Genomic DNA, 14,482 nt, shown 5'->3' on the forward strand with positions numbered 1-14,482 from the left:
CCACTGGTAAATGGTTTACTGACCATGGTATTACTGTGCTCAATTGGCCTGCCAACTTTCCTGACCTGAACCCCTTAGAGAATCTGTGGGATATTGTGAAGAGAAAGTTGAGAGACGCAAGACCCAACACTCTGGATGAGCTTAAGGCCGCTATCGAAGCATCCTGGTCCTCCATAACACCTCGGCAGTGCCACAGGCTGATCGCCTCCATGCCACGCCGCATTGAAGTAATTTCTGCAAAAGGATTCCCGACCAAGTATTGAGTGCATAACTGAACATAATTATTTGAAGGTTGACTTTTTTGTATTAAAAACACTTTTCTTTTATTGGTCAGATAAAATATGCTATTTTTTTGAGATAAGAATTTTGGGTTTTCATGAGCTGTATGTCAAAATCATCAGTATCAAAACAATAAAAGACCTGAAATATTTCAGTTGGTGTGCAATGAATCTAAAATATATGAAAGTTAAGTTTTTTATCATTACATTATGGAAAATAATGAACTTTATCACAAAATGCTATTTTTTTTAGAAGGACTATATATATGTTTTTGTGGGTTGCCTTTTATTCTGATAATGCAGTTATCAGTTATGTTACAGAGAGAGGACAGGAATGGGGTGAGATCGGGAAAGGACTCGAGTCGGAACTAGAACTTGGACTCGAACATGAATTACTCAACCTCGTGTCTTTCCAAATCCGTAAGGTTTCGTTCATCTTCAGAACACAAATTAATATATTTTTGATTAAATATTTTCTGTCCTTCCATTGACAGCTATGCAACAAACTTTGACACTTCATAAAGTTCATAAATCGATCGCAAATCTAATGAATATGAATACCATATGAATTGAGCGGTTTAGTCCAAAATTGTCTGATGAGACTCAATCACTTTATATGATGAATTGGTTGAATTTAGGCTTTTATTCATGCATCACCATTAATCAGAGAACATAAACAGAAGCTCAACCATACCAGCTTGATGCTTAAGAACAAACCTATTGTGGAAGCTCAAACGTGCTATGTAACACACGAAAATGAACCTCATTTTGTTCTTGCATGTAAAGCAAACATGCTTGAGCTTCCGTTGGTTAACCACAACTGATGTGTGAGTTGATGAATGTTTATGTGAATAAAAGCCTAAATTCAATCTGTTTATCATATAAAACGATCTAGTCTCTTCAGAAAATTTGGATTAAACTGGTAAATTCATATTGATTATCTTTACAATCTCTTTATGAACTTTTTTGAAGCATCAACATGTCAGTTGCATAGCTGTCAATGGAGGGACAGAAAACAATCAGATTTCATAATTTGTGTTCTGAAGATGAACGGAAGTCTCATGGGTTTGGAACGACATGAGGGTGAGTAAATAATGGCAGAATTTTTGAGGAAAACTAACCCTTTAACAAGTCATATGGACTACTTTAGTGGTGCTTCTTCTTCATTTTGATGCTCAGCATTGTTGATCCCAATTCAAAGTCCAGTCCGTTCTTCACAATTTCTCCTTCTGTGTTCCACAGAGAGAAGAATGTTCTTTAGAACAACATAAGGGTAAATGATAATTTTAGTAATTGTTCCAATGTCATATATTGACTATATAATTCTTGTAATGAGCTCCAAACTGACTCTCCACACATTCAGACACCAGACCAGGGTTGGAACCCATACCAGCCTCATAAAATAAAGATTGTACATATTTGTCAGCATCATAAAGGTTATTTGAACATGATATGACACCACCCTTGTTACTCAAGTTCTGTCGTTATATCTTTGTACTTCTCTTGATCTGTTAATGCAGGTTCTAACAAAAGAGTTTTACGGGCTTCAGACATCATCAGACAAACGCATCACAGAACTGCAAGCCCAGAATTCTGAACGGCAAGCACGACTGGAGACATACGAGCGGTTGGAAAAGGAGCTGGACGATGTTACCATGCAGGCTGCAGAGAGTAAGAAAGGAGACTGGTTCAGTTGTTGCAATTAAAGACCAAAGATAAGATAAGAGCACAACATCAGCAAGGTTACACACTGAAATTAAATGGTCTGTGAGGCCAAATTTTCCATGAGGGTCTTATTTCTGTATATTTAAAGATGCCAAAGCTCTGGTAAAATGTGTTTTATGACTACTTGAGAAGCAGCTCTGCTGCAAAAAACACATGTAAGCAATGTATTAATAGTTTAAAAAAATTTAAAACATGCAGGTCTGTTTTTCCACTGGTTTTGCATGTTCAAAATGCCATACTACATCAGACCTGATGATGGTTTGAAAAAATGGCCTTAGGGCCTTGTCCTTAAACAACCCTCTTCTAAACATAAGTGAATATGCTGACACTGAGCTGAGGTGATGCAAAAGGCTGGCCTAGCCAGGTTTTAAAATCCCTCAGGTTAACAACAGGTTTTTACCTCCATTAAGTTACCAACAGGTTTTTAACATCATCAAAACTGTATAAATCAAACTTTAAAAAGAATGAGCAGTGCAAAGAATGTCGCTTGATACCAGATGCAGTTCCTTATCACTTTGATGTTGTTCTCTTATTGGCCCAGTTTTTAAAAGCAAATAAAAATAGTTTTTCCGTTACTACTTCTACAAATTTTGTCCAAAATCTGATCAGATGATTTTTGGACCGAGCCACAGAATCGACGACCGTTCCCAAGAAATACCCCTAAGAAATTAACGTGCCTGTGTTTGTTGTCATATTTTAGTTAGCTTTGCATGCTAATTGGTTAACATGTTAACCAGTTGTCATTCTTTCTAATGTGGCTCTTCAACTATCAGGTTAACCATAAGCTACATTAGCAGTTAAGTTAGTTTGGCATGCTAATATTTTAAAATGCTAAGTAATGCTTTTGCATACTCATTCTTGCTTTGGAAACTCTCCTCTTCAGCAAGTTGAATGTAAGTCAACTAGTGGCACGCTGTTAAAAGCAACAACACCGAGACATACCCAGGCCGCCTCCTTCTTCTTGGATTAGAAATGTGTGTTTTGTACATTCTCATCTGAACTTCTAAATTGCTGAATCACACTCAAATATTTTTTTACTATAAATATTTTTAACTTTTTTACTCCCACCCACCATGGTACTGTATGTGTGCGTGTCTGCGTTCACTGCTTGGAGCTATATTTATTATTGTTATTTTATTAAAAGTAGTTTCTTAAAATTATTATTATTATTATTGTTATTATTATTATTATTATTTAATGTGGTTCAACCAATATCCAGAAAAGGCATATTGCTATATATATATATATATATATATATATATATATATATATATATATATATATATATATATATATATATATATATATACACTATACCGTATATCATTTTTTTGTTTATGGTGTAAATACACATTTTACAACTTTTACAACTGTTTACCTTGAAAAATATATTTTACAACTTTTTGGGAAGATACAAATTAAGACACATATTCATTGTGTAAGGAAACAATTATGTTTGCCTGATGGTTATAGCACAAATACATTTTGTAAAAGTTTTTCGAAACCAACATTTCTAAGAACTTTTCTAGGAACTTGGCTTAAGATTTTTCTTTATCTTGGATATTCTTGTTTGTTATTAACCTTTATTTTCTTGTTCAATTGATTATTTAAAATAATTTATTTAATTACAACAGGTTTTTACCTCCATTAAGTTACCAACAGGTTTTTAACATCATCAAAACTGTATAAATCAAACTTTAAAAAGAATGAGCAGTGCAAAGAATGTCGCTTGATACCAGATGCAGTTCCTTATCACTTTGATGTTGTTCTCTTATTGGCCCAGTTTTTAAAAGCAAATAAAAATAGTTTTTCCGTTACTACTTCTACAAATTTTGTCCAAAATCTGATCAGATGATTTTTGGACCGAGCCACAGAATCGACGACCGTTCCCAAGAAATACCCCTAAGAAATTAACGTGCCTGTGTTTGTTGTCATATTTTAGTTAGCTTTGCATGCTAATTGGTTAACATGTTAACCAGTTGTCATTCTTTCTAATGTGGCTCTTCAACTATCAGGTTAACCATAAGCTACATTAGCAGTTAAGTTAGTTTGGCATGCTAATATTTTAAAATGCTAAGTAATGCTTTTGCATACTCATTCTTGCTTTGGAAACTCTCCTCTTCAGCAAGTTGAATGTAAGTCAACTAGTGGCACGCTGTTAAAAGCAACAACACCGAGACATACCCAGGCCGCCTCCTTCTTCTTGGATTAGAAATGTGTGTTTTGTACATTCTCATCTGAACTTCTAAATTGCTGAATCACACTCAAATATTTTTTTACTATAAATATTTTTAACTTTTTTACTCCCACCCACCATGGTACTGTATGTGTGCATGTCTGCGTTCACTGCTTGGAGCTATATTTATTATTGTTATTTTATTAAAAGTAGTTTCTTAAAATTATTATTATTATTATTGTTATTATTATTATTATTATTTAATGTGGTTCAACCAATATCCAGAAAAGGCATATTGCTATATATATATATATATATATATATATATATATATATATATATATATATACACTATACCGTATATCATTTTTTTGTTTATGGTGTAAATACACATTTTACAACTTTTACAACTGTTTACCTTGAAAAATATATTTTACAACTTTTTGGGAAGATACAAATTAAGACACATATTCATTGTGTAAGGAAACAATTATGTTTGCCTGATGGTTATAGCACAAATACATTTTGTAAAAGTTTTTCGAAACCAACATTTCTAAGAACTTTTCTAGGAACTTGGCTTAAGATTTTTCTTTATCTTGGATATTCTTGTTTGTTATTAACCTTTATTTTCTTGTTCAATTGATTATTTAAAATAATTTATTTTATTTTAAAAAAGTCTTGAGTCTATATACTTTATTCTCACCTTTATCTCTTTAAACAGTACTTTACCGTTTTTCATGTCTACATAAACTTCCCTATACAGTATGTATTGTAAGAAGACAGAAAACTGTTTATAGTCCTATAAGTGCTCTCCCTTCTGGCATGATGCTAGTTGGGTGGTCTAAACATGCTTGCTCTTTAACATACTTTTTTCCCTCCTTTTTTGTAGTTGAAAATGAAGATGAAGCAGAGAGGGTGCTATTTTCATATGGTTATGGTGCAAACATTCCAACAACTGCCAAGAGAAGACTGAAGCAAAGGTGAAGTTTGAGGAGGTCACTCGTCTTTGAAAACCAGAAGCTCATCTCTGTGTTTACTGACTGTTTTTATGTCTGCATGACTCTAATCATAGGTTTCTGAATGTGTGTGTGTGTGTGTAGTGTTCATTTGGCACGCAGGGTTCTGCAGCTGGAGAAACAGAATACGCTGCTTAGAAGAGACCTGGAAAGACAGACTGCGCACAGCAGCAAGATCTCTGAAGAGGTGCTGCATTTCACTCTTTTGACAAGAATGCATAGACACACATTTACACATACAGAACTTGGATGGGTGGGAGTAAAAATGTGTGTATATATATGTAAGGGGTGACGGATAGCTGTGCATTAAACAATTCGAATAGACATTATTGTGACACACTGACACTGACATGACACTTGACTGACACCGAGTCAAGGAACAACTGAATGTTTTGTAATACATTTCCAACTGGCCATTCTCGGAAAGACACAAAAATAATCTGTCGTCGGTCACTACTGTTAACCCCTAACAGTTTGTTTAACTTTCCCATTAGAGCTATATAATCATCTCAAAATAAGTTATGCTATGAATTTTTTTTCTTCAAGTTACTTTAGTTAAATACCTTTTGTTATCCAGACCTCCTCTTTAAACTTCAACAGCTGTCCTTATCTTTAGACACCACCATGCCTCCAAATTCTCCTCTGCCATATCTAATGACCTGCAGGATTAGACTCATGATATGGAAATATTAGTTCAATATCACAGTTTTACTGATTCAGTTAATGCATTTTTTGTTCTGGTCTCCACAAAAGTTAATGACAATCACCTCATGGTCTCAGCTGGCTCTTGAATGACCTTTACCATCATAACTTTCACTCAGGGTCTTCCCTGGCATTCACAAACAGTGCGGTACTTGGGTGAGTGGTATGGAGGAGCCATTATTAGGGGTTAACACTACAAATAATGTATTAACAGTCGTGTCTGTTACTATAAACCTTTATTTTTCCATGAGGCTGCACAGACATGTGGCAGTAGTTTTCAGTGTAAGTGAGTGTAACACTGGCCAACACAAGATTCTCATCTGTGGCTTTAATATTTCAAACATAATTGTATCGAATTATGTACAATGTTGTACACATTAACTCAGTGATGTAATAAATCATATGTTTGACAGCGTAAAGAAAATCGTTATGCAAGTGGCACATGACGCAATCTATTGGTACATCACACATTTTAGTGACACATGCCACTATCCACTGGCACATTCCAGTTGGCCTTTATGCTATATTTTTCTTCATGTTGTGGCACCTCCAGTAGTGACACCTGCAGCTGTCTAGCTGAGTGTAATGAAGATTATGTAACATATGCATAGTTAAAAAATAATTTTATTTATTGGCTAATTCGCTACAATTATTTTGTGGCTTTCCTAGAATGGGCAGTTTGTGATGTATTACAAAACATTCAGTGGCACATGCCAATCAAATACAGACCTGACGCAAACACATTTGAAAAAAATATTACTGACTTTAATGCGTTTAATTTTTTATTTGAAATGTCACAAAATGATGCTATTTAGGATTTTGTGTTACAATTACATCAGTATCTGCTCGATTAATCTGTCAGTCACAACACACGGCAACATGTTCCGCGACTCGGTGTCAGTTATGTTCTTTGTAAACCCTAGAAATGGTTGTGCGTGAAAATCCCAGTAACTGAGCAGATTGTGAAATACTCTGACTGGCCCGTCTGGCACCAACAACCATGCCACGCTCAAAATTGCTTAAATCACCTTTCTTTCCCATTCTGACATTTAGTTTGGAGTCCAGGAGATTGTCTTGACCAAGACCACACCCCTAAATGCATTGAAGCAACTGCCATGGGATTGGTTGATTAGATAATTGCATCCATGAGAAATTGAACCGGTGTTCCTAATAATCATTTAGGTGATTGTATATTTATGCATACATTAATGCATGCCAATTCAAAATACTTTACGCATTAAAATAATTTAATCCAAATAATTTACTGAAGAATGTCAAAATGTGTCATTAGTGTAATTTACTTCACACAGTTAAGATTAATTTAGAAATCCAGGCTGATTACATCGTCAGAGATATCAGAGAGAATAGAGACTTGTGTTTTGTTTTCAGTGAATTATTCATTCCAGTTTATGCTTTGCTTTTAAAATCTGTCATTGTTTCTGAAGAGCACAAGCCATCACCCATTGAGCTATGTGAAATGCAGACTGAACAGAACACCGTCCGCTTGCTAGGTTTTTTTTTATTTATTTTTTTAAACTAGGTTTTTTAGCTGGATAAAGCAAACCAGCTTTTCACTAGTTAAGTTTTAATGGATGATGATTGTGTAAGGTGAACAGGTCAATTTAGCTTAAAGGGAATTCATTAATTTTATAAGGAATTTGGACCATTCAGACAGGTGTATAACAGTAGCCAGGTGGAGTACACTCTTTAAAAACGATATAATCATGTATTTTAAGCTAGGTTTTAGTTAGGAAGAGTACATCAATACGATTATCTGTGATCAATTCATTTACAGTATATACTTTAGGTGTGAGCAATATAATGTTCAGGAGCCCAAGCTTTATAAATAGTTTTTGCTCACTTATTTTGTGTTTTTCTGGTTTAAACCTAATCAGATTCGTTATAGATCCTGCAGTAAATGTATTATTAGACCTCATTATTTGGGGAACAGACACAGCCTGTTCTACATGCTACAATGGACTACATGCTCACTTATATCGATTAAGTGTGTGAACAACAAAGACTGGGATTTGGGATTTGACTTACTCTGAGAACACATTATATCCGATATTAAGATGTGCAAAATCAAAAGCTTGATCTGTAAAACCACAGTATAACATTGCTTTTGTTCATGTTGGTATAGATAATAGTTTGCTCTTGTGACACAGTGTTTTTCAATGTGCTCAGTAAAAAGCATGGGCAAACCTAATCCAGCACCAGGTGCATACACCTAGCTCATGCTGTTTAGAACCCATGTAAAACAAAAAGAGAAATCTTAAATGTAGCAAGGTTTGTAGTTCATTGAAGGAGGCGGGAACCTGCAAGCATTTAACATAAAACTTAAATCCAAAAATAAACACACAACCAAATGAAAGTTAAAGTGGCAGCCCCTCACAGACGACTGCTGCTTAAATTAACACAAAACAACAACATAAAGTCCCATCATGCCTGTCCTCTCTCATTCTTCATTGTTGTCAGTTCACCTTTTATCCCTCTGGAGCTCCTCCGTGAGACTTGAGGCTGGTGCAGCATGCAGGTGACATTCATTAGCAATCGAGCCAGCGGACATTTGGCTGCTCTCGGCCCCGTCCTGCTTGCCACATTACTTTTTTTTTTCATTTAAATCAGTACAGGAATGCTTGAATGAATGGGAACTGATGCTAAAAGATGCAAAAACACAATAAAAGTATCAGAAAAAGGGGTACATTCACCTAGTTTTCTGTGGTGTATTCATGAGAGAATTAGTCTGTAGGAGTAGAGAGAGAAGTCTGAATTGTGAAGTATGTTTATTTTAGGTTGGATAATTTCAGCCATTGTTCATTTAGTTCATGGATATGACTTATCTGATTACTCAATGATCCATTCACAGTGGTTAACAGCTCACTGGCTCAATCTCTGATTATTGGTGACATGACCTTAAATTTATCACACTAACATATTGTGAAATATTGCTTTATGGTCTTTTGCATCTTTTTTAAAGCTTTAAAAGGCTCATTCCCCATTCATCGGAATTGCATTGCAAATTGCATAATTTTGTATTCCATGCAAAAATGCATTCAAGAACAACATGAGAGTGAGTAAATGGTAACAGAATTTACACAAAGTTCTAGGCCTAACTGCCTTTTAGATTTATGTTTCGGCTGAGATCTGTTCTATTTGCATTTGTCTTTAAGCTCAGGGTCAGAACTCAAACAAAATGACAATCAACTGCGTTTGCGTAAAATGGCGAGAGAAAAATCTCCCTATTATAATGAAAAACATTATGAAATATGTTTGAACCAGTGTTTATATTTTACTTGGCACAATGTCTGTTTTCTGTTTTTAAGTTCTCTTTTTAAATCATTACATTATGTTTGCTTTTACAGATATTCAGTAACTTCAGTAGCATTTTTGCTAGTTCACGAGGTCAATAATGTGGTCTCAAAAATAGCAGAAAGTACTACAGACTGTAACAGAAACATTCAAGGATCAGCTTTCCTCTAAAATAGAGCTTTGGAAAGTCCAACTTCATGTTTTACATCCGTCAATCCTCTACTGACCTGTGGTAAAGATTAGAGTTGTTGCCTGTTTGTAAGAGGAAAAAATAGTCCTCACTTATTAAGTGAGCAATAATTTACGTTATTATTATTATTATTGCTACGACTATTACATTGTAGATGTTATCACCTGTTTTTGGCCTCTGCCCTTAAAATCAAAGCTCAATAAGATGGATTGGAAGATTGGAAAGGACTGTCCACTGGCTATTTCCTTGCAACTTGCCAGTTTGCCAGCTATTTCCTTGCAAGTTTGAAGATACTGGGGCTAGTTGCATAAACTTAGCCACTATGTTAAGACTGTGTCTTAAGCACTAATTTGTCCAACTAGCAATTTAGTCAAAATGTCATCAGTCTTACTTTTCTAATTCAAATTTGACTGATCTACCATTTTATGTAACTGATTTTAAAAAGTTAGGACCAGTCTTAAAGAAAAAAATGAGATGACTTACTTTCGAGACTAGTCAAAGTGGTTTTTGCAACCGGCCCAGGGAAAATTATAGACCTAATTGAATCAGGTGCTTCTGCTAAATACCGACTTGAATGATTATGCAAACTATTACTCTGTCCTTAATAAACTGTACCAGTTTGAAGCCATTTATTTTCGGTTTAATATGATTTTTTTTTTTTTTTTAATCAAAATAGACACATTAAATCTTCAGTGGTTTATAGTGTAAACCAATAAACAAAGGGGAGAATCTATATTTTAATAGGCGCTCTAAATTAAGTAAAACTCCATGAATGTCGCTTTAAAAATAAAGAAGCTGCTAAAAAGTCCAACCCTTGCACTTTTGACCTGTTTGTCATCAGCACGTCATTTGTTTCAGTAGGTGATTTAAAGCATATCAGTGGCTTATTACTTAGGGAGAATACCTTGCCTATGATAGTGCTTAGTGAACAGTCATCAATGTATATTACATGTGATAATGTGCATAGCATTCACTGGGATATAAGTTAACAACAGACTTACTGTGATAGCAGAATCTTTTTTTTTTTCAGGCTAACCCAAACCCACAGATTAGATTGAATTGTCAACAAGTATTCTCTCTACTAATTGCTGTTCAGTCCTAGGCTGTTATATAAAAAAAGCAATCAATATGGCCCTACTTGTACTGTATTACACTGTTAACAATTTAAAAAATGCTATCTTTTTTTTATTACACATTTAAAACATATAATACAACTACAACATAATTCATAAAATAAATAAATAAAATAAAATAAAATCACAAAACCTGATAATTTTACACCCAAATGGGGATAGAGAATTATGTTAGAATAGCTACTGTTTTGTAATATACTGTAAAGTATAGTAAAGTAAATATGGTATTTATTTAGAGGGAGATCTGGTCCTGATGTTCTTGATGTAGTCCAAAATAAGACATATATATATATATATATATATATATATATATATATATATATATATATATATATATATATATATATATATATATTTTTTTTTTTTTTTTTTTTTTTTTTTTTTTTTTTAAATAAATGCACATTCCAATTACAAGGACGTGACTCATTTCCACTGAACTACTCGCATAGACCAGTGATTATAGTTTATAAGTTATAAATATGGATTTGTTTCTTACAAAATGCTTCACTTCACAAGGCCTTTAACCCTCTGGAGCCATATGGATTACTTTCACGATGGATGGATTATATATGCTTCAAAATCTCAGTTACTATTCACTCTCATTATAAAGCTTGGAAGAGTCTGGATATTTTTTAATATAACTCCAATTGTGTTGAAAGAAGAAAGTCATATACACCTTGGATGGCTTGGGAGAGAAATCATGAGATAATTTTCATTTTTGGCTGAATTAACCCTTTAGCTAGCAGTTCATATCCACTGGGTTTGGGTTGACCTTCAGAATGTCTTGCTAGTTGTACAATGCTATTTCAAAACCTTATGACTTAAATTATATTTTTGTTTATGCTGCTCAAATAGTGAACCCCCATCCTTATTGTAATGTTCATAACGATTCCTTGATCAGCCCATATTTTGACATTCCTGTTCTAAATAAATCATGGCCAATCTGTTTTCCCATAACAGTGTTGTGGAGGAAAGAAACTCCTGAACAAACATCATCTGAAGCTTTCCCATTAGGAGAATAAATTACATTTTAAACTACATTGAAATAGAAAACTTATTAGAAACGTTATTTTAAAGCCTATATATGATATGGTGTATGGTGGTGTATATCTGAACCATATATCTAGATTGGGCTTCCCAATTATGTTATTTAAATTCTTAGTCCTTTTGATCAATCCAAAGCAAAATTGTCAAGACAAATTGTAGGGGTTTTACAATGTCATATAAATCGTCATATAATCACTGGTACTTGGATTGGTAGAAACTGAACGCATATAGGAATTTATTTTGATTACATTTAATTGTACTGCATCCAGAGAAAGATCTATATACATGCATATAAATCATTATATGTACAGTAAATAATGTAAATGAGAGACAGTCGCCTGGCTTCAGCTTTTAATAAAGAGCCATCACAAGTCTATACTTCTTCCTTTCTGCCCTTTTACACCACATTTTAACTCTGGTACATGCCGTTCTTGGCCCAAAGCAAAATGATTCATACACAAATTAATAGATCTACTCTTTTATAAAAGCGGTAATAATACATTGTCACCAAGGTTATTAGGAGGTTGCGTAGATAAAAAGTGCCGTACGGTGATCAGTTGGTCTGGCACATCAGGCTAATAGGGAATGGCCAGAGGGAGGAAAACTTAATTGCATTTTTTTTTAAACTTTCTACAAAAAAAATCACTTTACATATATAAAACTTACTGCTCAGACATAACATCTGAGCTTTCCTTTCACTGGCATTTAAAGCTGTCATAACAAGATCATAGCAGATAGCAGACCGTAACTGTCATGCTTGGTGTTCTCACAAAGCGTCTGAAACATCAATGTGTTGATGTGCTGGATTTGGCCAGTATGGTTATTCCGTGTTTACATGCATCACGTTTCTCAGTCACGTGTTTCATTTCTTGTAGGAATAAAGGGATCGCCCTTTTCCTTTGCCCTATCAGTCACACACTCCTCCTGCTTATCCTCTGCCAATTGGAAGAGCCGCTGAGCAGTGTTAATGAGTTTACCGTGAACCTGGCCTCCGCTTTTAGCAAACATACCTTTACTGTGTCAGACATGACTGATTGGCACTTGTATGTCTTTGTAATTCACCGAGGATGAAAACCAAGTTTTCTTTACAAAATTCCTTTAGATTGCTCACTTAGCCACCCACACAACGGCAGCCTCACAGTGCAAGCAGACTTTAAGAACGAACCCCACCTTGAGATAGCAAGATCTTACCTGTAAACTGGTCCACTTTTATATAAATAAAAGCATTACTATTTAGTTACTAAGCATTTTAAAATCACACTAACTATTGAACGGTATATATGTGTGTACATATTTCATATATTAAAAGTAAATAAAATCAATTTAGTCATTTTAAATGCCACATGTAAATTCAGGCATTAACAATTGATATTCATGTTGAGTTTTGCAAAAGATTAAATTAAAAACGTAAATATCTATATATATATATATATATATAAATAAAAGCATTACTATTTAGTTACTAAGCATTTTAAAATCACACTAACTATTGAACGGTATATATGCGTGTACATATTTCATATATTAAAAGTAAATAAAATCAATTTAGTCATTTTAAATGCCACATGTAAATTCAGGCATTAACAATTGATATTCATTTCAAAAAATTCAAAAAATTTATTTTGCAAAAGATTAAATTAAAAACGTAAATATATATATATATATATATATATATATATATATATATATATATATATATATATATATTTACGTTTTTAATTTAAACGTAAATTTAAATTTAAATTTTTATATATATATATATAAAAATATATGTGTGTGTGTGTGTGTGTATATATATATATATACACATATACATATACATACACACACACACATGCATATATATATATATATATATATATATATATATATATATATATATCCTTATGTGAAATATATTATAATATATATCTTTTTACTTTCTTTCAGTTGGAGGCAGCCAACCAACTTCTTCAGCAGGCCCAGCAGCCACACAGCTACCTGATTGAGACCGTACGGCAGAGAGACACTCAGATCCACACACTGAAAGACCGTCTCACACGGTTAGAAGAGGAAGTAAGGTAAAAATGAAGTAAATAAACATCACAGATTCATGGCTACATCATTTTTTATATAACAGCACCATTTGAAATCTTTACAAAGCTTTTATTTTGAAAGAATATAGGTGGAGTCTTTGTAGAAGCATTGCCTTTGTTTTGTAACAATAGTCTCAACGGTTTTTGACTGTTAATATGTTCCATCGAATGCATTTGTATTGACTGAGGAAAGATAGGCAATATCTGAAATATCTTAAATGCATTCCACTACACTGAGGAGCAAAGGTAATACACCTGCCTATAAATGTCAGGAGCCATGGCCACCTGACAGCTTCTTAGTAGGAGAGCATGGGTGTGCATTCATGGGTGGCTGTATGCAATTTTTTTTTTACGTTTTTTTTAAAGTTTTTCTTGGCTGTGTCACTTATCAATGACAGGTTAATTCTCTACCTTTATATGCAAATCAGGTTTTCTTCTGTATAAGTTTCTTTGGCGATACTCCTGGGGTTAATGGAAAAATATGCAAATTGATCTCCTGGCTTTTCAGCATCTATCAGCTTTTATTAGAAGACTACTGTGGCCAGGGGGACTGTTCTTGCATAGGCATGTGTTGACATTACATTTTCACACATTATCATGATATTGAATTGTTAACAAAAATTGTTGTCCATCTAACAGGCATAATACATTTTTTCATATAACAAATGGAACATTTAAATAAAATAAAACAATGCACAAAAATGTATAAAGATTAAAGTGCAAAAGAACTATAGAGAACACATTACAGTGAGGCCCCATTAGCTAGCATTAGTTAATCCATTGACTAACATTAACTAACAATGAGCAATATCTACATTTGTTATAGCA

General features: G+C 33.7%; 1 protein-coding gene across 2 annotated transcripts in view; it reads left to right on the forward strand.

Moving 5' to 3' along the window:
- Nucleotides 1-14,482, forward strand: part of pibf1 (progesterone immunomodulatory binding factor 1) — a 54,625-nt gene that overhangs the window by 29,433 nt on the left and 10,710 nt on the right. For both annotated transcript variants that reach the window (XM_067441390.1, XM_067441389.1), the window contains 4 exons: nucleotides 1,799-1,949; nucleotides 5,069-5,159; nucleotides 5,280-5,382; nucleotides 13,509-13,639. In XM_067441390.1, the coding sequence (XP_067297491.1) occupies nucleotides 1,799-1,949; nucleotides 5,069-5,159; nucleotides 5,280-5,382; nucleotides 13,509-13,639 (476 nt within the window). The remainder of the gene's footprint in view (nucleotides 1-1,798; nucleotides 1,950-5,068; nucleotides 5,160-5,279; nucleotides 5,383-13,508; nucleotides 13,640-14,482) is intronic.

The sequence above is a fragment of the Pseudorasbora parva genome, chromosome 4 (genome assembly GCF_024679245.1).
Source record: "Pseudorasbora parva isolate DD20220531a chromosome 4, ASM2467924v1, whole genome shotgun sequence".
Classification (NCBI taxonomy): domain Eukaryota; kingdom Metazoa; phylum Chordata; class Actinopteri; order Cypriniformes; family Gobionidae; genus Pseudorasbora; species Pseudorasbora parva.